Source organism: Crinia signifera, chromosome 6 (assembly GCF_055691185.1).
Source record: "Crinia signifera chromosome 6, ASM5569118v1, whole genome shotgun sequence".
NCBI lineage: Eukaryota > Metazoa > Chordata > Amphibia > Anura > Myobatrachidae > Crinia > Crinia signifera.
The window spans coordinates 148342413-148369421 of NC_139222.1; the positions used below are offsets into that span (position 1 = coordinate 148342413).

Sequence of the window (27009 nt, forward strand, 5' to 3'; positions counted from 1 at the left end):
TGGGCACCATTGGAATTTTCTATCATGTGCACTTTTGGAATTATTTTACCCTGTACACTTTTGTGCATACTGTGCAACATTCAAAAAATCTTCTTTGCTCTATTTGTGTGCAGGTTTAGACCTGCACAATGAAAATTTCCACATCAAAGGGTGCAAATAAGGTACTTGCAATAAATTGACCATAAATATGCTGAGTGAAAAGTTATTCACACATTGAGGAGATCTGAATTTTAAAAAATTTTCCTTTCACTGCTAGGGAGCTGGATTTTGCCTCAGGTGTGCCACTATTCTCATGTGTATTCAACTGCCTCTACATTAATGTATTATTTAGTAACCTTGTTTCTTTCCATTAGCTCTTGATGATGATCTCTGCTGGGTCCCTACATAAAAAGACATATTTGTAAACAGCACAGAGTCTTACATCATTTTGATAAAAGGAGAGAATGGAAGGCCATAAAGCTGTAAAAAAAAGATACTTATCTTGCATTTTACATATACATGGTATAAGTGAGATTTCGAATATGAAGTAGTTTAGCCTGTTCTCCACTGACTGTGCAGTATCATTGCTGATTATGTGTGCATCTCTCTCCCTTGAACAATCGGGAGTACCCTAACCCTCCCACAGAGATATAGTATATTAATGATTAAATGCAGGTATTGCTCCAATCTCTCCCAACCTTCGACCTATTTCCACTTCTCTATTTTCTTTTGTTCTACTTCTTCAGCCAAGTTGCTCATGTTCACAGGTCCACTTCATACTATACTGTACATGCTCTGCATAAAAAGAGCCTGTAGGTACAAAGGGTTGGGATAATTTGGTCTACAGCATGATGGTCGACACCATTAGGTCGACATGGGAAAATGTCGACATGGGTATAGGTCAACATGGGAAAAGGTTGAAAGGTCATTAGTTCGACAGTGTCTAGGTAGACAGTCAAAAGGTCGACATGGAGTTTTCAGTGTTTTTTTACCCAAATGTTAACACAGTTGACATGGACACAGTTATTCTCCCACCACGCCCTAGTGGATGGTAGGGCATGAAATACAGCCTGTCTGCACTTGTCGGCACAAAAAAACTGTGAAAAGCCCCATGTCAACCTTTTGACTGTCGACCTAGACACTGTCGAACTAATGACCTGTCAAATTAATGACCCTTCAACCTAGAACCATGTCGACCTAATGGTGTCGACCATCATGCTGTAGACCAAATGACCACATCCCGGTACAAATGGGTGCATGACTTCAATTTATTGTGCTGTGCCTGTCCTTTGTTACACTGGTCACCTTTCTAAGTAGGGCTCCTGGCAGCAGCACCCGTCACACCGACCATGATGGTGCCCTATAACTATATAATGATAACACTGGTGACCGCAGTTCATTTAACAGTGTTTACTGCTCATGATGCCGATGAATCATTTGTGTGAGCTGCACAGTGTATTTTTAGCTTAACAAAGCAGGGGACATGTATCTTATAATGTATACATTTTGTACTACATAAAGAAATACATTTAGAGCTGCACACTAGAACTTTGAATGTGCCACATCTTTGCCATTCAGTCAATTTTAAGATATCAATTGTCAGATTCATATATCATCAGCTGTAAGAATTAAACAAGTGTGTAGTATATGAGCAGTTACTTTGACAATGTGATGAGGGAAAAAGGACAAATGCTAATTGGTTCAGAATTACAAATGAGCAATAAGTTCTAAAAGATGAGTGGTAATTCATGAATGCTGAGTTTTGCTCCACAATGGAACAGTTGTGATTGATAAGTAGTAAGAGATGAAATGTTACATTATTTAATATTTTTTTAAGTAGAAGTGCAAAGGTCTTCAAATGAAAGCTCTCAATGTTCTTATCATGTAAAATACACTCCACATAGTTAATTATGTATTTTAAGGTGTAGAATATATGGAAATACCTTAGGGGATTATTCTGATTCCCTTGGAATGGGGCAAACTCTGCCCCATTCAAATGGTTGGAGGACTGCGCATGGTCTTTTATTCGCATGTGATTGTCCCCTTTGCAAATGGCTATGGTGATAGTGTTCATTCTAGCACCCGCCATCTTTGGAAACCCATGCAGTTCCTGTTCCCTGCCTGGGATGTCGCTGGCTGCTATAGTGCTTATAGCACAGTGTGGTCTGTATATCAGCACTGATATGCAAACCAGACCTGTGCTAGAAACACCACAGCAGACAGCGACACCTCAGGCAGGGAACAGGAAATGCATGGGTTTCCAAAGATGGCGGGTGCTAGAATGAACACTACATTTATGTTGTAGAAACACATGGCATACACACAAATATATTGTATTTGTTCATGAAACAAGGTTTCGAAACATGAAACAAAGGTGTACTATCTAGGGCACTAAATTTGAATGTCAAGCAGTTTCCTTGTACATTTTTAGTGCCAGTTACATATCATGTCCCCTGTAGTGCCAGTTACATATCATGTCCCCAGTAGTGCCTGTTACATATCATGTTCTCAGTAGTGCCAGTTACATATCATGTCCCCTGTAGTGCCAGTTACATATCATGTCCCCTGTAGTGCCAGTTACATACCATGTCCCCAGTAGTGCTTTTAGTAAAAAAAGAAAAAGTACATTCCGGAAACTATGATTTTCGGAATAGTTTGGATAACAGATATCCATATAAGGCATACTCAACCTGTACAAGCAGCACTGATTGCACAATGTCTGTAAAAATAAAGAAATAAATAATAATGGCTATCTTATGTCACAATCCAATAAAAAAAAAAGTTTAATTACACTCTGAAGTGCAAAAGTCCCTGCTGAATATAGCACAACATCATTCTGCAGGACTAGCTACTGAAGTGTATATTGCATTCACTCCTTGAAATCTCATCTAAAGAAATATGGATCTTAACAAAAGAAAGTATATCTCAAGTGTATTTATAAACATGACAGCAAATCATCTATATACCCGAGGTTTATTTTTCCAGTAACTGAATACGGTCAGCGGTCAACCTGCATTTTACTTCTATAAAATGTTTGCAGATCAACCTGGTCTTTAGTGATGAATCCCACCAGATAGGATTTTGCCCCAACTCTGATAACTGTTGGAAAGCTTGTCGCCCTCATCTCTATGACTGAATCCAGGAGCAAACATAGCTATTTTTAACCAAATGCTAAGCACAATTTCAGTGCATTTAGTGGGTGATTCTGGTTGGTTTGCAAAAGCAAACTCCTTCTTTAATGGGCAAAACCTTCTGCACTGCAAGTGGGGAAGATGTAACAGGTGCAGAGTTAGTTACATTTGGGTGAGTTATCTTGTTTCTGTGTCAAGTAAATACTGGCTGCTTTATTCTTACACTGCAATTTAGATTTCCGTTTGAACACACCCCACCCAAATGCAACTCACTCTGCACATGTTACATCTGCCCCACCTGCAGTGCATATGGTTTTGTCCATTAAAGATGGAGTTTGCTTTTGCAAACCAACCAAAATCAGGCCCTTAATGTGGCCATGGCCCATTTTCATTGACAAGGTACTGGCAGATTTGTGTGGATGTAGAAATAAGGTAGTGTTACATGGCACTTCAGTGAAAGCACCATCAAAGCTTTTAATAAATCAGATATATCACATTGATATGTAAAACAAGATCAAGCGAGTGGCAGCTCTAGCGGAAGGCTGGGGAGATCAATTGAAAGAGCAGAAATAATGACATAAGGGAGAGAAGGTTAGAAATAGAGGGTTCAGTAGGGATTTCAACAAAAGTTTTGCAGTTGCCCAAGATGAGAAATCGGAAGTTGGCAGAAAGAAAGTAGTGAAGGTTGGCGGGAAAGTTGTCTAGGAGTTTGGATACAGGACCAAGAGCGATATAGGACTGGTTCCTAAAGGTATTCAAAGTGGAAACTGTAACTGGTTTGAAAGGGAGAATGAGAAAGAGAGGTTTCTGAGACTATGAACCGAAACTAGCAGCAGGAAAATTGAAAACCTGATCGACCTAGAAGACTAGAGGTAGGAGAGAATGGAAGGCCAGCAGAGCGGAGGGCAGCAGGATAATGGATGCCAGATGGGGACATTCAAGATTCAGAATAACTAAAATTATTAGTTATTTCCTTTTTAGACATTCTAGTTCATCTAAATCATATTCGTTTTGTAAAAAAAGACAAATTAAGCATATACCTGTACAATGCATCTGGAAAGTATTCACAGCGCCTCTCTTTTTCCACATTTTGTTATGTTACAGCCTTATTCCAAAATGGAATATATTTATTTTTTCCCCTCAAAATTCGATACACCACGTGAAAAAAGTTTTGGGGAAATTTATGCAATTTTATTAAAAATTAAAATCTAAGAAATCATAGGTAGTATTAGGTATTCACAGCCTTTGCTCAATACTTTGTTGATGCACCTTATTTATTTATTTATTTACAGTTTCTTATATATAGCGCAGCAGATTCCGTTGCGCTTTACAATAGTAGACAGTGATAAAACAAACTGGGTAACAACAGACAGACTTGGAGGTAGGAGAGCCCTGCTGCAAGCTTACAATCTATAGGGATATAGGGGGGAAACACAAGGACAGGCACCAGTAATAGCATAGCAGTCCCACCAAGTTACAAGTCCAGAAGGGAAGCTATATAATACATAAGTGCCTCAGAGGGTTATGCATGTAGAACTTAAATATGATAGGCTTGCCTGAAGAGGTGTGTTTTCAGGGAACGCTTGAAAGTTTGGAGGCTAGTGGAGAGTCTTATTGTGCGTGGAAGGGCATTCCATAGGATGGGAGCAGCCCGATGAAAGTCCTGTAATAGTGAATGGGAGCTAGTGATCCGTACAGAAGAGAGACGCAAATCTTGTGCAGAGCGGAGTGATCGAGATGGGAGATGTTTTGTGATAAGTAGAGAGATATATGCTGGTGCAGTATGGTTAATAGCTTTATATGCGAGTAGAAGTGTTTTATATTGAATACGGTAAGATACAGGCAACCAATGGAGGGACTGGCAGAGCGGATCAGCAGACGATGAGCGTCTTGCAAGGAAGATCAGCCTAGCAGCAGCATTTAAAATGAATTGTAGTGGTGAGAGTCTGTTCTTGGGAAGACGAGTTAGGAGACTATTGCAATAATCAATGCGGGATATAATGAGTGCATGGATAAGAGATTTAGTAGTGTCTTGTGTGAGATACGGTCGTATTCTGGATATGTTTTTTAGATGCATGTAACATGATTTGGAGACAGATTGAATGTGGGGAAGAAATGACAAGTTAGAGTCGAGGATGACCCCTAAGCAACGAGCTTGTGGGGTAGGGTAGCTTGTCGAGTTGTCAACAGTGATGGAGATATCGGGATGGTAACTTTTCTTAGTTGGCGGGAATATAAGTAATTCTGTTTTGGTAGCAATTACAGTCTCAAGTTTTTTTGAACATTTATTCACTTATTTCAATATACAGGTTGAGTATCCCGTATCCAAAATGCTCGGGACCAGGAGAATTTTGGATAACGGATTATTCCGTATTTCGGAATATTTTAATATTTCAATTATGTATTTTGAAGTATCTTGCATGTATGCTGTATAAACACATAAAATACACACAAATATATTTTATTACCACATAAAATACACACAAATATATTTTATTTGTTCAAAAAACAAGGTTTCAAAACATGAAACAAAATTTGTGTACTATCTCAGATATTGAATTTGAATGCCAAGCAATCATTTTCTTGCACATATATAGTGCCAGTTACATATCATGTCACCAGTAGTGCTGTTACAAATGTCCCCAGTGAGTTTTTAGCAAAAAAAATATTTTTTTTCACTTTCTGGAATGTATGGTTTTCGGAATAATTTGGATAACGGATACTCGGATACGGGATACTCAACCTGTATTAAATTAACCACAGTACGTATTGCCACAGATTATAATGCTGGGTTTATATATGTTGACACATGAGGGGTTGCTAACAATATGGGTACTTATGACCAATGCAGTAGGGAAAATGTCAATGAGGTTATATTGCCCTTGTGGAAAGATGTATAATTACAATGGGTGCAAGGGGATTTGTGTTCCTAATAAAATATTAAAATACTTTTTTTTTTTAAATATATTCTAAAATTAAAAAAAAGACAATTTTTAGGTGGTTTGGGGTGGAAAATAAGTGTCAATTAAGTGGGTATGGATCTCTACCACATGCCTTTGGTGCCGGAGCAGGCATTTAACCCATTGAGTGCCGAGTTAATTTTTCAAAATTGGTTTGAAAAATTGGCAAGCAAACATATTTATTCATCATAATGACCAGAAATGTTTACCTTATATAGGAAATATAATCTTTATTTATTTTTTTTTACACATTTTTTATTTATTTATATAACAAATGTGAGAGATGTTGGCATTTTTAGCAGATATTTTGTTCATCTCTCACAGACATGTTGGCACTCAAAGGGATAACACAGATATCTATTCACAGCCTCGCACCTTAAGTAAAAATCCATGTTAAATGCACCTTCTGAAACTTAACTCTGGGTAACTCACAGATACCACAATTAACAAAGAATCTTTGTGTCAGTGTGCGTAACCTGCAGGTTAACCGTGCAGGGAAACTGGTCACCAATTTAACAGCTCCAGGCATTAAACCCGGAGTGCTACCTATATGGTCAAAACGGAAAAATAATTGAATCTTCACCTTAAAGTTCATAAAATAATAATTTAAGCTAAAAAAAAATCAATTAAATGTTATTAGTAGAACTGTAGAGCTCCAAGGTCTTAAAAAATGGTATCACTCATGACATGCTTAGATTTACCAGCTCAACAGAAATGTTATCCTGGAACCTATTTTAAAATGTTGGCAACTATGAAATTGTACTTGGCATAGTAAGTAACGACATAATATCATGCCTGTAGATTTGAGATGAAAATTAAACCAGAAATCTGGAGAAAGGTAATATGACACAGGTAATTAGAATGCCTGTCATGTATAAATCTGCATATAGGTTAGTTGGTTGTGCTTTTTCCTATTCTAGATGAAAAATGCAAGAGAAGCAACGGACATCTGGATTTTGCATATTTCCATATGTACAGCTCATATTACATCTTCATGCCTCATTAGAATATTTTTAGCGTCTTTATAAGCAAGTCAAAAAGTATTCAGCAAGTTATGCAACCACTGGAAAATCTATTTTTACTGAGATAAACTCTTATGCAAGCCTACAGTATGTGTGCAATTTAGATAATAAGATTTGCTGCTCATTGTACTGATTTAGCCATTTTTCTCATATCAAATAGTTTGAAGATAATTCAGTCCTATGCCTCGTTGCTGGGCTTCTGGCTATCTGCTTTCCTTGTTAGTACAATTATGTCCTTGGATGTTTGATATTTTCTTTAAAAAAAAACCTACTAACATTGTTACATAGATATTACGTACAGTTAATAAATTAAAGACCTGCATTAGAGAAATCAAAGCTAATTGCTGTTTAATAGTGGTATATTTGTTAATAAATAACCCTTTCCGGGTGGCACACCCTAACATTTATTTAGCACTATTTATTTTCCACTAATATATTATACTTTCTTTTAACCTCTAGCTTCTGCTTCTTTCTTATTAATACACCTTTAGCTTAGTATTTCACTTGTGTGCTGCCCTGGGGTGACTGGCCTATGCCAACCTTTTTGGAGTTCCGCGCCCCAGATTCAAACTTAGTATTAGGGACCCACCAGAAATGAGGTCACCGTGAAGCTGGTTGGTGGGCAAATATTTGTTGGCCAATTGATATACCAAGAACTTCTAGTATTGTTTAATAATATGGAGTGTGCATCTGCACCATGTATTTTTCTTAATAAATAACCCGAAATGCCTGCATAATTTTGGTTTGAAGTACAACCAGCCTGTACAGCTGTGGGGGAGGGGGTGGGCTTGGTCGCAAAACAAAATGTTTAAAGTACTTCATTAATCTATTCTCTAGATAATGTTCCATAGATGGGAGGGATCTAAAGCCCTTATGTCCCTATTTTATGTCAAATAAAAAAGTGGGTCCTCATTTAATGAGGTACGGTGACTAGTTTTTAAAATAGTAGGCATTGTTAGGCAAATATATTCTTTCTACACATAGTAAGCATTTAAAATCAAAGAAAGTAGAAATTAAAAAGAAAATCACACATGTGACTAGGACGCAAGAGGAGAATCTGCTGATAATTTTGATGTGTGACACTTGTGCGATGGGGTCTGTATATAACACAGTAGCGCCCCTTATACCCCTAATGCCATATAGTAGGGCAGGGGTTGCCAAACTTTTTTGAATCACGGCACCCTAGAGCATCAAAATGTTTTCAAGGCACCCCTAGGCCAAATGTTCTTATTGAGAAATTTAGGAAAAAAAATAAAAGTAAGTACATTGTGTGTATATGTCACAGTTATGTGGTGAGGGACAGGCTTTGCTCTTGTTTGTCCACATATGTTATGATTGGCAGCCACTAGCCCTGCTTTTGCCTGTTACATTGCATATAACTAATATGAATTGATCCTGGTCCACCAACCCAAGGCACCCCTGTAAGTGTCCTGAGGCACCCCAGGGAGCCTAGGCAACACAGTTTGGAACCACTGCAGTAGGGGCACCCTTACCTATCCGATACTAAAGAGTGGACTTTGCCTAATGCCAAGCCACCCAACACTAGCTCATGGTATTGCATGCCCACAGTAGTCATGCCTCCCAACATGACCCTCTCCATGAGAGACACATTGCCCTGTTTCTGGACTTCTCTCGTATTGTATGATTGCCATCACTTGTGGTGAAGCACCTTTCTTATCAAGTAACCTGTTTGAAACAGGTGATGGTAATCAGATATTGAGAGGGAAGTCCAGGAGCAGAGCATTGTATCCCTCCTGGAATGAGTCATGTTGGGAGTTATGCGTAGTGCACATAGAGTGGCCTGAGCCTAATGCCCAGAGTCACTTTTATTTGTGGCATGGCACTCTGCTTGGCTAACATACTCCACAGGCCTAATGCTTGACACTCTCTGAACTAGGGAGGGCAGGTATGTTACCAGTAGTCAAGGCCACCGAACTGTGCCTGGTGTGAAGCTCTTTGCTTCACTCCAGGCACAGCACTCCCCTGTCCGCATCTTAGTTCTTCTGCCATTCATCCAGAGATGTCCATTACCGATAACAACTGAACTGAAGGTTCTGTGGCATCAGATGTGAGATGCAACGAGTGGGTGAGTGAGCTTAGACACGACGAGCCATGACTGGCATACTGAGTGTACTTGTGATTGGTTCTTAACAAATGCCACATTTAAAATGAGTGCTGTATACATCACAGCTCTTAAAGTTAATAGCGGCGGAAACGTAAGTACAGCATGACTTTTGGACATTTGAAAGTACCGGGCAACAGGGTAATTTTGCCAGGTAAACCGCCCAGAAAGTAAAACGTGGGGAGAAAACGAAGCATGCATTAATATATATTGCCTAGATCGGTACTAATTTATAGTAAAATCTTTAAAAGATAAAAATATTCAATTACTGATTAACAGAATTACTGACTTGATAGAAAACTCACCAAAATAATATATTCATCTTTACATTACTTTACTTATTCTTTATGGATGCACTATCCAGCTGATAAATATACTGTGTGTGCATTGTACACTGCAAACTTAAGCAAGATTGAAACTTGCCTCTTGTACTCTAGTCACATCTGACCCAGCAATGTGATGCGTAGGGAGCTGTAGCTACAGATTTGTGAATGCACCGACTTTGAATAGGTAGCAGCAATGCACATTTTTTTTGTGAACTACTCTATTTGCTTGCAACTCTTAATAAGGCAGGGGCATCTTAACAGCATTGTAGGCCATGAGCAAAGCAAAAGCCCCTTACCCACCCATTAAGGGGATTCTTTTTTTAAACAAATTGTAACATGCCCCTCCTGCAGTCCTGCACCATCTCTTCACTTGCTTCCATACAATGAATGGCTGTCAGTTCTCTGATTTGTAGATAGCGACAGCCATCCACCAACAACATGCTGACAGCCATTCACTCTCTGGTTGCATGCTGGGAAGCAGGAAGAGAATGTTGTCTGGTCACTCTGAAATTCTCTACTGACTCCCAAGCAGCTCAGGAGGCAGATGCTCACAGCCCATTCTACCTCGGTTTGATGACCCTTTTGGGAGGAGGTGGGGGGCATTGGGCACTTGGTATATGGGCATCTGGGCAAGATTTCATGTGAGGTTTCTTTAACAATTTCATAGGACATTATAAGTTTGTCAGTGTTGTCACACTGTAGACATTCTATTGGCCTCCCTAACAAATACATTTCTTGCACGGTTGCTTAGTTTCTGAGGCTTACCTAAAGAGGCATACACATGGGGTGATTTAAACCCGATTTCTAAGCGATCTGCCTAAATCACTTATTATTTATTTATAGTTTCTTATATAACGCAGCAGGTTCCGTTGCGCTTTACAACTGATGACAACAATGAAAGAACAAACTGAGTAAAACAGACAGAGATAGAGGTTGGAGGGCTCTGCTGCAAGCTTACAATCTATAGGGAAATAGGAAATGAAGCATGGATCGCTCCATGTGTACACCGCATAGCGACAGTGAGGTCATGTCCCGCAGATAGACAAAGCATTCATCATATGTGTGTGCAGCGATGTGTGTTTAGGCAGCTTGCTCAGCAGACTTATACCCAACAGACTTATACCCCTTTCACAGCAGCCTAAATTCCCAGGTTGGACCTGGGAACAACCCATGACTAGCTCTGGTAAGTAAGGTTCCCGGGCCAAAATCCCTGAAAAATTTGCGGGGATTTCAACCCTGCTATGGAGCAAGGTTGTTCCCAGGTTCAACACAGGGTCCTGGCCAGTGTGAAAGGGGTAGGGGTACTCACCCGGGTTGCCGGTCCTCCCTGCATGGGGTCAGGCCAGGGATCCACACAGGCAGCGGGCGCAGATGACAGGACAGGTGGCAGATGAAGATGACGCACCTCTCCGGCGCCCTCACTGCAGCTGGAGAGATGCGTCATCTGAGCCCGCCGTCTGACCTGTCATCTGCACCCTCCACCTGTGTGGCTCCCCAGCCTGCACCAAACCCAGGGTGAGTATTGTCTACTGTCCACTGCCTCCACTGCCATCCCACCTCCTGCCTCTCCTCTTCGCCTCCTGCCCACACCAGAAAATGCAGGGACTTTTCTGGTGTGAAAGGAGCCAACCTGGGAATGCCCAGGCATGATCCCTGGGCTGTATTTCTGGGTGGGTTCCTTAATTTTCTGGTGTGAAAGGGGTATAATTTACACGTGTGCTATGCTGAACTTTCTCCATTTGTGTATAATGAAATAGACCAAACTAAAGGTCTTGGAAATTTTTTATTAGTGTGTTTCAATAATCTTTTTCCAGATTTGATTTAAGTGATGTTTGATCTTCACAATGCGGCAGCATTTGTTAGTAAATACACTAACCAACTGCTGGACATCTCAGTGTACTTATGTTTAAATCAATTGAAGCACTTGAATTGTACAAAGATGGAGTCCAATCAATACACATGTCCGAGTGACCTGTGAATAGATTGCATAATATTGAAGTGTTTGTTAGCAAAGAAGGTGAATAATTATGCAATCAATTATTGTCTACTTAGATTAATTAAGATTGTAATTAAGAGAAAGCTACCAATTTTTTGGGCAATACCGTAGTATTCTGTGTTGATCAGCGGTAACTCCTTATGCTTATATTTTATGTAACTCCTGAAATGTATGTATATTGATTCTTTGATATAATAAAATAAACTGTGAAAAATCCCAAATTGAGTATTAATCCAAATATACATGACCCTCTCTATGGGCCTTATTTTAGTTCACTCTTTCTGACAAAATCCTTCTTAGATGGACAAAACCATGTGCACTGCAGGGGGGCAGATGTAAAATGTGCAGAGAGAATTAGATTTGTGCGAGTTATTTTGTTTCTGTGCAGGGTAAATACTGACTGTTTTATGTTTACACTGCAATATAGATCTCACTTTGAAGTAAAACCCCACCCAAGTCTAATTCTCTCTGCACAAGTAACATCTGCCCCACCTGCAGTGCACATGGTTTTGTCCATCTAAGAAGGATTTTGTCAGAAAGAGTGAACTAGAATAAGGCCCATAGTAACCAATCCAATTCTGTCCTTCTTGTCTCTATTGCGTTCTAGAAAATTAAAGACTCTAATTGGTTGTTATGGGCAAAAATCACCTAATTTCATTAAGTTAACCCCTCGATATAAAATAAAGTATTTGGAAACTGCCCTTTAGAAAAACTTTGTTGCCCCAGACATATTAATCTGTTAAGTATATTATATGCGAAAAATTTTGTCTTGAAAAAAAAATAAACCTAGATCAGGGAATTAGCAGCCGATCCAAGTAGCCTTTTTGATACATTTTTCGGCAATTAATTTTGTTAAAAAAGTGAAAAGGCATTGGTGAAAAATGACTTCAATAGTGGGGAAAATGATTAAAAATGGAACAGTCTGGATCTAACTGAAAATCCTTCGAAATGCTGGAGGCCAGAAATATTTGGGATTTTTCCAATATGTCCAATATGTTTTTAGAAACACATATACTGTATGCTGTTGCTAATGTACTTTCAGAAAGCTTTCACATAGAAAAAAGTGATTAATGCCATTGTCAAAGTATTTAACAGTTTTCACACTCAGCAAAGAAACATTTAACAGTCACATCTCCATCTATAAACTGTTGCTGCTCATGGAAAAAGGTGCAATGAAAGGTCTGGCAAATGATGCACAGACAAGTGATAAACCCAACATCATCTCCTTAATAAGTATACCTTAGTAGAGCTGTGCGATTTAGTACAAAACGCACGGGTGCTGTCGCAACATGTATGGGCACCTTTACAGTCACTTTTACCTTTACGATTTCATCTAACAAAACTGTAATCCTGGACTGTAAAGCTGGCCATCCACTAGCATGATCGGACCGAGAAATCGGATCAAAAGTGTCAAATAACATGTGTTTCGTGTACAATTCCGATCTGATGCGCATCGGATCAGTCAGAGATCAGATGAGCTGAACTTAAGATCTGTTGGATCGGACAGCCTTCGGCAGCGATCAATGGGATTAGAATTAGTATTATTCTATTATATTATATAAGGCCCCACAAATGTTTTTCAGCGCTGTACAAAAAGTGAACAATAGAATAGTACAGGGAGATAAAACTTAACATTACAGAAAAGAAATAACAATAAGAGTACAAGGAACAAAGAGCACCACAATTAAATACACAATACTGCTTAGGTGAGAGTAGCGAGGGAGTAATCAATGAACTACTATGGGCTGGCGGCCAGATATAGGACACGGATGGTTGCTTAGTAGGGGAGAGCTATAAAGGAAATGTGAGGAAGAAGACAGCTTTGACAACAGGAGGGAAGAGGGCCCTGCTCAGAGGAGCTAACAATCTAGTGTGAAAGGGGATGTAAGCAAACAGAGATGGTCAAGGCATGAGGCAGGGGGATGGAGGTGCACCCTCAGGACGGGTCCGGTATGATATGCTGGCGGTCGGAATCCCAGCGGTCGAAATACCGACGCCGGATTTCCAACCGCCGCAATGCCGACAATGGAGGGGGGGTGTGGATTGCCCCCCCTCGAAGGCTCGCTGCGCTCGCCACGCAGCTGGCCTGGTGCCTCGCTACACTCAGCACGCTATTTTATTCTCCCTCTATGGGTGTCGTGGACACCCATAGAGGAACAAAGTGCCGGCATTGCGGCAGTCGGGATTCCGGCATCAGTATTTCGACCGCCAGGATTCCGACTGCCGCCATATTGACCGCATCCCCTCAGGACTAGGGCCCTTATTCTGATCGGTGCGGCCGGATCTGAATATGCGGCCAGCACCGTGTGTCCTAAACCCCGCCTTCCATACGGATCGCAAACTCCGTCCGTACGCGGTAAGAAGCTGTCCGAACGGACCGCACATGTATTTCTCAAGAATACACCTCCTCCATCTCAGGGAACCTCCCCCATCATTCGATGGTCGCAGACCATCGAATGCAGGGCCGAGTGGTCCGCCAGCTCCCGCAACCTCAGACCACACGGGCATTTCTCCGTGCAAAAGCAGGGATCTGGGCGGGCAGCTGACATCCGGCAATGTCATATGTCCGCCCCCCACACGTGCGTCACGGCCGCATTACCATACGTACGCCCAGCGTTTGCATGGGAACGCCCATGAAACGCGGGGTCTAAACATATGGTAATGAGGCCAAACAGCACTTCACACCCCTCTCCACCCCCTGTTCGTAGTGTACACATTTCATGCGGAATGTGGCCGTGCGTCCCGCTCGCACATGCGCAGAGACGCCTCTGCACATGCGCAGACACAAAACATCGGCGGCACGAACGCACGCGGATATTACCGCACCAACCAGAATAAGGGCCTAGGTTATGCAGCAGTAAGTAAGCACATTATCTCTCTAGAAGTATTGACAAGTCTCTCCCTCGCTTACAAGAATTGTGTATTTATTTCTGGTTTGAGATATACTGTAATTTAAACAACATTAAAGTCACTTCCTTAATTCTAGAGTTCCCAAATGTTACACAACTGGATGGTTATGTAGCATGAGGTAAGGATTGCTATACCTGGTAAGTGAAATCAATTTCAACATTGAAAACTTCTTTGAGTAAAATCTTCGCAGACACTTTAAACCATTTTCCACTTCATCAGGGGCAGACTGGTCCATGGTAACAAGTGCTACCCAGGACAGACTTAATCTGATTATGTTGGGCAAGCTCAAAATACCATAGTTGCCATCAGGGGGTAACTGCCAGGACTTTGACTCAGGCGAAGAACCATACTCCCCCAGGAAAAAATTTCTGCAGGCAGGCATGTTCGCACCTTCCTGCTACCCTGAATGTGCGTATGTTGTGAGGTCATTCACTGTAACAGCACAGATCCTACTAGGACCATTGTTGCAATAGATGGCTGTACAGCAACAAAGTGGCAATCAATGCTACCTGAATGCCAGCCCAAGTCAGTACATGGGAGGTTTATGTTAGTAGATGCTTACCTACCCTCCCGGAATGGCCAAGTCTCTCCCAAAAATCGTGTCCCCCTCCCAGCCCCCTGGGGAAGTTCCCACATGCCCCCAAAACCCTGCACCTCCCCGAGCCTAATTCCGGAATTTGTGAGTCTGTGGGAGGGGGCGGGACTAAAATGACGCAAATCAAGTCATTTTTAGCCCCGTCTCTCTCCTCGCGGACAAACAGAGGCCTTTATTCAGATCTGATCGCAGTAAAAATTTGTTTAGAAAATGGGCAAAACCATGTGCACTGCAGGTGGGGCAGGTGTAACATGTGCAGAGAGAGTTGTGTGAGTTTTGTTTCTGTGCATGGTATATATTGACTGCATTAATTTTATGCTGCAATTTAGATTTCAGTTTCAACACACCCCACCCAAATTTACCTCTCTCTATGTACCTGTTACATCTGCCCCACCTGCAGTGCACATGGTTTTGCCCATTTTCCAAACAAATTTGTACTGCGATCAGATCTGAAAAAGGGCCACAGTTTGTGTTTATTAGCGGCGGGGCTTTGAGATGTCAGCACTGACCCCAGCATGCAGAGTTGGGTGTCCTCTCTGGGCTACTCCCGGAGAGGCAACTTCAAAGGTCGGCAATTATGGGTTAGTAGAAGGCTCCCATAAGTAAGAAAATCTGGTGAATGGAAGCTAAAAATGCATCTGTTCTGTGCTGCTGTTTTTGCAGCATCTGATTCTATTGCCAGAAATAAGGTTTTCCTTTTTTTCCCTCAGAAGACACATGCGGCCAAATGTAATAGCATCCTTGGGGCAATCTTTTACAAGGCCTGGTTTAGCCATGTAAGTGACTGCCCATTTAAAAAACCTCTGAGCTGGACCATCATCCTGCACGGTCGCCCAACTCAGGGGCTATTACATTTGGTCGATAGAAAGGATAAATACTTAAAGCTCACACTTGTAGAAAATTAACTTTTTTTCAGTCTGCACCATATATGGTGTCCAAAGTAGGAAATGTTTCCTGAGAAAGAGAGCAGCCTCCTCACGTGTTTGTCTTCCTCTATGACTTCAAAGGAAAATAAATATTTAAATCTTCTCTGGGTAAATACAACATTTACAGCGAATATGAATTGTTAGCATTGCTGGATTATTTATGTTTATTTGCAATATAAATTACACCATACAGTCTGTTTTGTCTGTATTACTTCTAGCTAAAAATAAAGCCAACACATAACAAGTGTGGGGCACGAACATAATTGGGGGTAATACAATTATAAAATGTGGGGAGTGAATGGATATTTAGACTGAATGACTAGTGACAAAAAGAGCCAACACCTTGCACCTTGATATAAGCAATGAGATCAGTGATGGCCCACCTAATATACCCTGAAGGCCTCTGAAAGCCTTCATAAGCGCTGCACTTTAAACTTAACTTCAAGCATTTTAAAAACTGCAATTGCATACCACATAGTTCCAAATGAACTTCACTCAATCCGTGGAACGGTCCCGTGGTGTTTAAATGAATGCGTCAATCTAAGGACTATTTCAAACTATCTGGCTCAGCAGGGACGGCAAAATGCTGGGCGATCAAAAGCCGTGCTGGACTTCTTAATCATCAGTGACAATTTAAGGGTCCTGTCACATGGGCCCCCCTAACATGACAGTGTTTCACACAGGCAGATGGGGCCTTTCAATACACTGGTTTTGTGTGTGCTCTATCCTGCCCCAAACTTGAGAAATAGATGTAGATATATTTTGCAGATTATTTTTAATTTAAAATCTTTTTTTATAAATCTTTTATAAGCACACCATTAAATCCGACTAAAAATTGATGTATGTGAAAGGCACTGCTGTCGGGGAAAAAAAACAGACAAAGTTTGTTCGGCCTTTTGCCATCCAGACAAAACCCGAGTGAGTGAAATAGCCCTAAGGAGCCATGGAATTGAAAAATGTAAAGCTTCCAAGCTGGACGTCCATATTTTGGAGAATTACATAAAGAGTATGTTCATAAAAACCAGCAGGAATGCCCTCATCTATTGTATAATCACTGGTAGTTAAAAAAAAAATACTATTGGTGGAGAGCCAGGGGAGAGCGAATTAATTAGCCAAGATTAATGTCTGTCTTAATCAATATATGGGGAGCACTTCAGAGGCAAATCAATAACTTGAAAGTAACACATGAGCCAGTCGATAGCTGGAGGAAATTCATCACTGGGTGATTGTACTCAGGAGGTCCATTCAGAGTCAAACTGCAACTTTACCTACCAACTAACACTTTCACTTGCCAAGCACATGTTAATGACAATTAAATTACCATTCTACAACATATATCTTTTTAGATAGCACATTTTAATGAAAATGACTAATGCATGCCAGTGTATTAAAAGACAAAACAGCTTGGGCAAAATTTCTGCAGTTACTACCCAAAAACAAATGATAAATTAGCAGATTACAAACTGCTCTATACTACCAAGATTGATGAATATATATGGAAGTGTGTGTGGGGGGGGGGGGGGGCTGAGAAGCATCAGGCACTTTGTTTGCTGAAAACTATTACAATTTTAACGTAGAATATTTTACAAAGGGCCTTATTCTGGTTTATTCGTTCGGATGGATGGATGCATGCACGCACGCACCTTTGCGAGTGACCCAAACCCCACCTTGGGAATGGTTAGCCCGCAACACTCATTCAGACGCCATATTCATTCGCAAGGCTTGCAAACGGATGTTCTACCATGAACATCCATTTGCATGCCAGTGGGAACCACTGCCATCTTTCGATGATCTCTGATTATCGAATGATTATTGATGTACGAGTGGTCTGCAAATTTGCAGCCTTGGGAATCAACCAGAATAGGGTCCCAAATGACTGTTGTATGCAGTTGGAAAGTCCAGGCATTTAGATATAGCTTTTATCTGTTTTATTTTTGTTTTCTGTTTTTTATTTGATTAATATTGTCATTTATGGGATTACATAGTCATGTACCAACAGCGTGATCACACATTTAAACAGCCAATTTAATGAAATAATTTGTTTATATTTGTCACACGGTGAGATTCCCTTGCTATTCGACTAATAGTGTGTACACACGGGCAGATATGGCTTCCGATGTTGCCGATATAGTGAACATCGGAAGCCAGATTGCATGCTTTTTTAAGGCTTGCGAGCTGCCGATGCGCGCTCCCGTGTGAGTGTAAGTCGGCTGTCAAATAGAGAGGGCAGCCAAGACTATATAGTGCAGATATGCACTATATAGTCTAAATTGTGCCACTGCATGCATGCTGTGCGATGCGAGTCCCGATGCGATCTGATCGTATCAAAAAACAGGCTGTTTTGAGCGGCTTTCAGTTTAAAGTCGCCCAGTGTGTATGGGCCTTTAAAGTCATTATATAATGGTAACTAAGAGTAATAACTTAGGTTTGTATGTGTGTTACATAGCATTGTGCCATTTACTATGTCACACATACAATTTTATATGAATTACTTCATAGTCCTAGAGGTGGCTTTGGTACTCTCAAAAAATGTGGGGGACATGCCCAAACTCATCTCCACCACCCATTTCTGGGAACAAAGGCTAACTCCCCCAATGTGCCCTGAAACAGCTGCAGCAAAATGTGCAAACCCACAAAAATCAATCAGAGTAGTACACAAACCATTGGGTTTTTGTGTTCTGGAGTAAGGCTATTTATGAAGACAATCTAAGTGCAGTATTCAATGCTGGTTTTCGAAATGTGCAGTGAATCCTGTTAAGGATTCGCTGCACATTCGCAGGGTTCCGGAGGGCTGGAGCATTCGCTGCCAGCCCTCCGTGTCACCCTATTCAACGCGTCAGGGGCAGCGAGCCCCTGACGGCGAATTTTAACCCCTGCGGACAGCGGCAGGCAGGGAGATGGAAGCCTCCCTGCCTGCGCCGGACACTGAGGGGGTTTAGGGCTTGCAGGGACACAGGGCGAGCCCCCCAAGAGCTGGCAGGGGGCTGGGATAAGGAGCCGCTGCACTCACTGGTCCCAATCCTGCATATGTAATGATTGGGACCAGAGTGCAGTGAATATATGAATATTAATGAGCGGTGCGCGGCCCCCTGCTGGCGAAAGTGTAAATAAATTAATTTTTTTTAAAGAAAATTAAATAAAAATTAAATATATATTAATGTGCTTCAAGCACATGAATAAAAATAGCATTTCCCTTCACAGAAAAAAAAACAACTTTATTTTAAAAGATCACTTTCCAGTTCACCTTAAAAAGATGTCGAATGCAAAATGGTGAATCATGGCAAAAATCAGGGAGAAAGCAATTCGCCATCCTAGCAATTCGCCATCCTAGCATTGAATACACTCTCGGCGAATCCCAGTGAAAACCCCATTGAAATACACCTAGCGAATTGCAGCGAGCATGAAACGGAGAACCGGCCGGCCGGATTCACTGTTCGCTTTCGGCAAACAGTGAACATTGAATAGGGTTAATCATATTTTCAGTGAAAAAAATTCACCGCAAGGAGTGAAAACAGCCCGATTCGCCAAAAAAAAACAGTGAATCGGGCCTAACTAGTGGACTTGTATGAGTACTAAGAATATATACATTGAATAATTTCTAACTCCAATGTGTACTGTAACACCCAACCAGGTCAAGAAACATTTCAATTGCTAAAAAAATCACATTGTCTATTAGGTTTGAATAAATTACGGTAAGACAAAACCCTCTATACTCAACAGAAATAATCATACTTGCCTACTTTCCTGGAAGTTTGCTGGAGGCTTCTGATTTTCCTTGGAGCCCCCCACAACTAGGGTTGCCACCTCTCCCATTTTTCCGGGAATCTCCCGATTTTGGTGGCAACCCTCCAGGAGACTTTTTCAGTCTCCCGGATTCCGGTTGTCTGAAAAAGTCACCCTGCCCTATTGCCCCTCTCTGCGTCCCCCATCACGTTAACAGGCAGCACCTTCCAGGACTGCCTCCGCAGCCTGCCTCCGCAGCCTGACAGACGCTTTCGCGAGATGATGATGTCATCATCTCGCGAGTATTACCCTGCCGGCGCTGCCTTTGCTCTCTGCTGCTAGTGGACGGACTGGAGGGACACCGCGCTGATGCTGCTGGATGGTGGACGACGGTGGACCTGTCGCCTGCTGTCATGTAAGACGACCACTGCCCCGGCCTGCCAGAACTGCCCAACCCACCGGCCTGCCAGCGCTGCCCACCGCTCCGGCCTGCCAGCTCCCCACCCCCCGGCCTGCAAGCTGCACCCCCCCCCCCAGCCTGCCACCTGCCCTACCCCCCCTGCCTGCCACCTGCCCTCCCCCCCCTGCCAGCGCTGCCCCCCCCGCCCTGCCGCCTGTGTTATCTGGCACTGTGGGGGCATGTGTGTTATCTGGCACTGTGGGGGCATGTGTGTTATCTGGCACTGTGGGGGCATGTGTGTTATCTGGCACTGTGGGGGCATGTGTGTTATCTGGCACTGTGGGGGCATGTGTGTTATCTGGCACTGTGGGGGCATGTGTGTTATCTGGCACTGTGGGGGCATGTGTGTTATCTGGCACTGTGGGGGCATGTGTGTTATCTGGCACTGTGGGGGCATGTGTGTTATCTGGCACTGTGGGGGCATGTGTGTTATCTGGCACTGTGGGGGCATGTGTGTTATCTGGCACTGTGGGGGCATGTGTGTTATCTGGCACTGTGGGGGCATGTGTGTTATCTGGCACTGTGGGGGCATGTGTGTTATCTGGCACTGTGGGGGCATGTGTGTTATCTGGCACTGTGGGGGCATGTGTGTTATCTGGCACTGTGGGGGCATGTGTGTTATCTGGCACTGTGGGGGCATGTGTGTTATCTGGCACTGTGGGGGCATGTGTGTTATCTGGCACTGTGGGGGCATGTGTGTTATCTGGCACTGTGGGGGCATGTGTGCTATCTGGCACTGTGGGGGCATGTGTGCTATCTGGCACTGTGGGGGGCATGTGTGCTATCTGGCACTGTGGGGGCATGTGTGTTATCTGGCACTGTGGGGGCATGTGTGTTATCTGGCACTGTGGGGGCATGTGTGTTATCTGGCACTGTGGGGGCATATGGGTTACCTGGCACCCTGTGTCAGAATGTGAATTTTTTTTTACTCATTCCCTGTGTCAGAATGTGAATTTCAGCTTATTCCCTGTGTCACAATGTGAATTTTGGCTTATTCTCTGTGTCACAATGTGAATTTTGGCTTATTCTCTGTGCAAGAATGTGAATTTCGGCTTATTCTCTGTGTCACAATGTAAAATTCGGCTTATTCTCTGTGCAAGAATGTGAATTTTAGCTTATTCTCTGTGTCAGAATGTGAATTTGTACTCATTCCCTGTGTCACAATGTGAATGTTTGCTTTTATCTGTATTAAACACCACGCCCTCTTTCGAATAGACCACACACACTTTTTGAATAGGCCATGCCCCCTTTTCCAGAGCACGCATTAGTCAAATGGGAGGCATCTCCAGGAATTGATGAAGAGTGAGGTGGCAACCCACAACCCCAGAAGACCAGGTTATCTGTCACATCCTACCTGCTCCCTAGTGAAGTAGGCAGGATGGAGAATCATAGGGATTTGCAGGCAGACTGGGGGATCATCAGAGCGAAAATTAAGTGACTTGCTGCATTTAAGCTCCAACTCTCCAGCCGACCGACATATCATGGCATTTAAGGTAATGGGGGTGAGGTTTGATTATGTAAGAGGTTTGGCACCATCCCCCAAAAGTTCCATGCAGGTTGTCTCCTCCGGCAGCGGTGAATTCAAAAGTAATTATGTATGGAAAGAAAGTAGCAAAAAATTCAAAAATATGACCAAACATTATATAATACAGGAATAATCATTGAATAAAGCAACAAAAAGCAGTGGCTAGCTAGTGCTCAGATTCCATCTCCATTTTTACAGTCCTTATTTCCCATTCTGCCGCTACAATCATAAACAAGATTAAAGTATAGTTACAGTTTTTTTTGTGGTAACGTACAGTACAAATCTGCAGTTTTTCCCTAAAGCCTCATGCACATTAGAAGATAAAGTGAAATATCTTTCACTTTGGGCGGGATGTATTAATATACATCGACGCCTTTCGCCTGCCATCCGCCGCGATGCTGCCGCATATGTACTAACATATGCGGCTAGCATCGGGTTGTGGTGACGGAGACCCCCGCGATACCTTTCATGTGGTCTGCGGGGGTCTCCGTCACATCCCGGCGGCTGCCAGTGTCCCCCTGCGTCTCCTCCTCCCCCTGCAGCCGGATGTCCTCCCGGCTGTGACACCTGCTGGGGGAGGAGGAGATCAGGAGGACGGGAGGGGGGGGGGGCGCGGATGGCGATAGAAGCCCATAGGCTTCTATAGGGTATCGCCACCCAGAGGGTGCCAAGCGAAAACGGGGCGAACGGGTAATGGTAAATAGGAAAATGCGGTAAAACCCCTGTTTTACCGCATTTTCCCTTTAGTACATCCCGCCCTCTATCCTCTAGTGTGTAACTTTAATGTGTACACTCAATATCATGAACAATGTGCGCTCAAGGGCATCGTTAATGACCCCCTAGCCATCACTCGCTTCAGAGCTGGCATAAGCAAGTGTGTATGCCACAGATATTGATTTTGGTGAGGTTGCCTAGTGTGTATGGGGCTTAAGCTACAGCACCTACATGCATATATTGTACCCCCCACCCCCACAGTTGAGTTCATTGGTAACCATAACCTATCCATATTCATGATTCCATTTACTTTAATTTAATTTCAAGACATTTTACTAAGGGGTCTTAGTCATTATCCCTTAATATCTACAAAAGTAGGCTCACACATATACAGTAAGTTTGGTCATAATACGTCTCACCTGAGAGTCTTGGGTTGCAAAGCAGCCTGTTCGTAACCCTCTGTCCAGGATCACAATGCTGCCAACTTTCTACGCTACTTTAGATGAGCGGTTTCTGCTACCGCTGCTACTTGCACTGACATGGATGCTTAATTTTTAGGGGGCACATGTCCTCAAATGTGTTCTACCCCTTTCACACTGAACAAATAACCTGTGTCGATGTGCGGTGTGAAAAGGACATTTTGAATATCCTGGGTTCAGCAACCCAGCAATCCGACCCAGAGTTGCTGGACCCTGGATATTAAAAGAAGTGTTATACCTGGTGAGACCTGGGTTGCTGGGCAGTGTGAACAGGTAACCCCAGGGTTGCCGACCCTCCCGGAATTTCCGGGAGTCTCCCGAAAATAGGGTCCCCCTCCCGGCCCCCCGGAAGGGTGGGAAACCCTCCCGGATTAAAATGCCGCAATCCGCGGGTCTCAGAGGAGGGGGCGGAGCTAAAAATGACACAATCGCGTCATTTTAGCCCCGGCCCCTCCATGGAGATCCCTGAATTCGCTGGTTTAACAGCATGGGGGCGGGGCTTAGTGATGTCACTCTTAAGCCCCGCCCCCTGAGCGGCTAGTGAAACTCTCCTCTCCGGGCTTCTCCCAGAGAGGAGAATAAGAAGGTCGACAACCCTGGGTAACCCAGGTCGAGTGAACAGGTAACCCAGGTCGAGCCACCCGGATACTGTTCACTTCTATGGTGGAGGCAGCAGCCTAATACGCCACGACTCGACATGGCAAAAAGCTGGACCGATGTGAGCAGCTAAACATTGCAAATTCCAGGTCGCTCTCGGAACGGACCAGTGTGTAAAGCTGGCCATATATCTGCAGATCGATTGTCAGATCTGGCTGGTCGGAACAAAAACCTGGTAATGGATGAGTGACAGTTTTTGGCAGTTTTCCAACATTTCAAAGCAAATGGTCAACTGTCATTTGCTCTCATCCATTACCAGGATTTTGTTCCAACAAGCCAGATCTGACAATAAATCTGTAGATGTATGGCCAGCTTTAATCCTGAGTGCGATCCGATATTTAAGGTGTGAAAGGGGTATCAGTATGTTTTCCAATGGCAAGTACATCTGTACTAACATCTGTGTATACATTATTAGGTGCTTTATACCACAGTTTAATGAAAAATAAGAGAACCTATAACAGCATGCTGTTATACTGTACTTCAACAAACTAATACTGTATGTAAGAATCACAAAGCACCTCTATAAATATATCCCAGCTCAATGCCTCAGCACGTGTCCCAGCAAGCAATCATAGAAATCCAGTTACAGTGATATTCAGTAAAAGCACCATTCATATAATTGTCAGCACACACTGAGATGATAGATAGATAGATAGATAGATAGATAGATAGATAGATAGATAGATAGATAGATAGTTACACAGACAGACAGACACACTGTGTACACTACAGTATATGACAGGCAATATGGCTGTACACAGGAGCAGGTGTTCCCCAGCCTTGGCTAGTGAGCCTACACAGTACTGATGTTACAGGTGCACAGCAGCTGTAACCACACATCACCCCCCGAGAAGTCCCTGTCATATATATATATATATATATATATATATATATATATATATATCCCCTGCTTGGTCCCCAGACACCCCCACTCGGTAACTCAGTAACTCACGCGTTGCCCACGTAGATCCGGGGGAAGACCTCATTGAAGTGCTGGGAGGGGAGGCAGTAGAAGCCGCCATCGTTGGCCAGCAGCTCATTGAGAGCCTGCACTGATATCTCATAGTCCGACATTACCGCGGCCTGTGACCCACCCTAAGCACGAGCGACACCCGAGCCGGGCGGCCTGCTGCCTGTGTGACCCGCCCTTCTCGCCGGGGTAGGCGGACTCCCACAGTCGAGCAGCGCCGGGACGGGAGGCAGCTAGCAGCGGGAGCAGACAGCGCTGTGTGTGTACAGGGGATGGTGCTGCTGGCTGCCTGGCATTGTGTCATTACATTAGCAGGCTGTGTTGTGTCTGGCCGGCGTCACTAATGCATTGTCCCCCTATATTGGAGTACTGTGTGTTCTCTGGCATTGTTTGATTGTCACCAGTTACCCCAGATGTGGGGCAGCGCCTCGACCAGAAAAGACACCAAAATGATAGGAAAACAACAGCCTAACTTCTTGTGGGTATGATAGGGTTGGTAGTCAATAGGTCGACTATTGGTCAACAAATGAAAAGGGTTGCCAGGGCCGGTGCTAGGGGGTTCGGCGCCCTCCTGCAAACTATAAATTTGCGCCCACCCAAACTTTACAAAGGGAGGGGTGTGGCCACACAATAATGCTCCCACTCCAAATTACACTACACAGTAGCACAATCTTATTCACCAGTGCCATAAGTAGCCATTTCGGTGCCATGTGTTAAAAAAAGCGGGACAGTGCGCGCCGAAGGCGCGCACAAAATTATAGAAGCGTGGCTTCATGGGGAATTGGCGTGGTCATATAAAAGTACCAATAACACCTCAAAGCCCATAACACATTATAGTAACCACACACAGTAATGCACATTATTCGTAATGCCACACATCATGATGCCCCTTGCACAATATGCAGAACACCATAATGCCCATTACACATTATGCCACACACTGTAATTCCCCTTACATAATATGCCATGCACTATAATGCCCATATGACATTGACACACATTATGCTACACATAATGCCCCGAGTACTCCTGCATATGCCCACATTTGTAGCGTTGCTTATTCATAACACCCACACCAGTTGCGAAAAGTAGTTACTCTGCTTACAAGTAGTGCCCACACCAGTTGCCGACAGTAGTAGCGCTGCGTAACCATATACCCACTCCAGATGCTGACAGTAGTACCTCTGCTTATACATAACACCCACACCAGTTGCCAAAAGTAGTTGCTCTGCTTAAACACATGCCCACACCAGTTGCCTGAAAGTAGTACCTCTGCTTAAACGTAGTGCCCACACCAGTTGCCGACAGTAGTAGCACTGTGTAACCATATGCCCACACCAGTTGCCGACATTAGTAGTGCTGCCTGTACACATGCATACACCAGTTGCGGACATTAGTAGCGCTGCCTCTACATGTGCCCACACCAGTTGCCGACATTAGTAGTGCTGCCTCTACATGTGTCCACACCAGTTGCCGACATTAGTAGTGCTGCCTCTACACGTGCCCACACCAGTTGCCGACAGTAGTACCGCTGCCTACACACATGCCCACACCAGTTGCCGACATTAGTAGCGCTGCATATAGACGTGCCCACACCAGTTGCTGACATTAGCAGCGCTGCCTATACACGTGCCCACACCAGTTGCCGACGTTTGTAGCGCTGCCTATACACGTGCCCACATCAGCTGCCGACATTAGTAGTGCTGCCTACACGTGCCCACACCAGTTGCTGACATTAGTAGTGCTGCCTAGTGCCTACACACGTGCCCACATCAGTTGCCGACATTAGTACACTCACACTTTACAATGGTGGCACTGGCAGCTCATCCTCTCCTGTTTCCTGGTGTCTTCTGTCAGCCTTGCTCCCTTGTAGCCCCGCCCCTTCTGGTCCGTGTGGCCACGCCCATCCATCCATGTAGCTCCGCCCCCTTTCGGACCCTGCCGATGACCAGCTGATAATGAGCAGAAAGGATCTCTGTGCCTCCAGCGCTGCTGCCTGTGATGAAGTGTGACAGGCGCAGCAGCAGCCGGCAGGCACGGAGGACAGCAGGGACAGCGCCTCTCCTGCATGGCGCCTACCTGCTTTGCATCCTCTGCTGAGTGGGTAGCGCCGGCCCTGAGGGTTGCCATGGAAAAGGTCGTCATGAGGTTTTTATGTATTTTTGTGTATATGTCCACATAGACACCGTGTAAGTGTACGGCATCCCCCTGCTTCGGGCACTATGCTATAATCTCAGCTTTTTACCACTTGTAAAGTAACAAAAACCCACCTTTTTTGAAAAGAAGTGAAAAACACATGTTGATTTTTAACTTGTGTTGAGCTTTTGCCTGACACCCAATAGTGGTCAACCTATTGACCGTTTTGTAATGAAAGTTGCTATCTTACTGAGGTAGTTCCATGCTTGGGGTTAGGGACCTACTTGACAGGAGTAACCTCAACGTTGGTTGGCAGGTTCATATCTTTGGCCTCAAATATGCTAACAACCTGTTATATGATAATATTGGAACGGGCGC

General features: G+C 43.5%; 1 protein-coding gene across 1 annotated transcript in view; it reads right to left on the reverse strand.

The window, feature by feature from the left end:
• Positions 1–24785, reverse strand: part of DUSP3 (dual specificity phosphatase 3) — a 65706-nt gene extending 40921 nt beyond the window's left edge. Inside the window, exon 1 of the mRNA XM_083147578.1 lies at positions 24478–24785. Within this exon, the coding sequence (XP_083003704.1) occupies positions 24478–24599 (122 nt within the window). The 5' untranslated portion in view covers positions 24600–24785. The remainder of the gene's footprint in view (positions 1–24477) is intronic.
• Positions 24786–27009: the final 2224 nt, after the last annotated feature.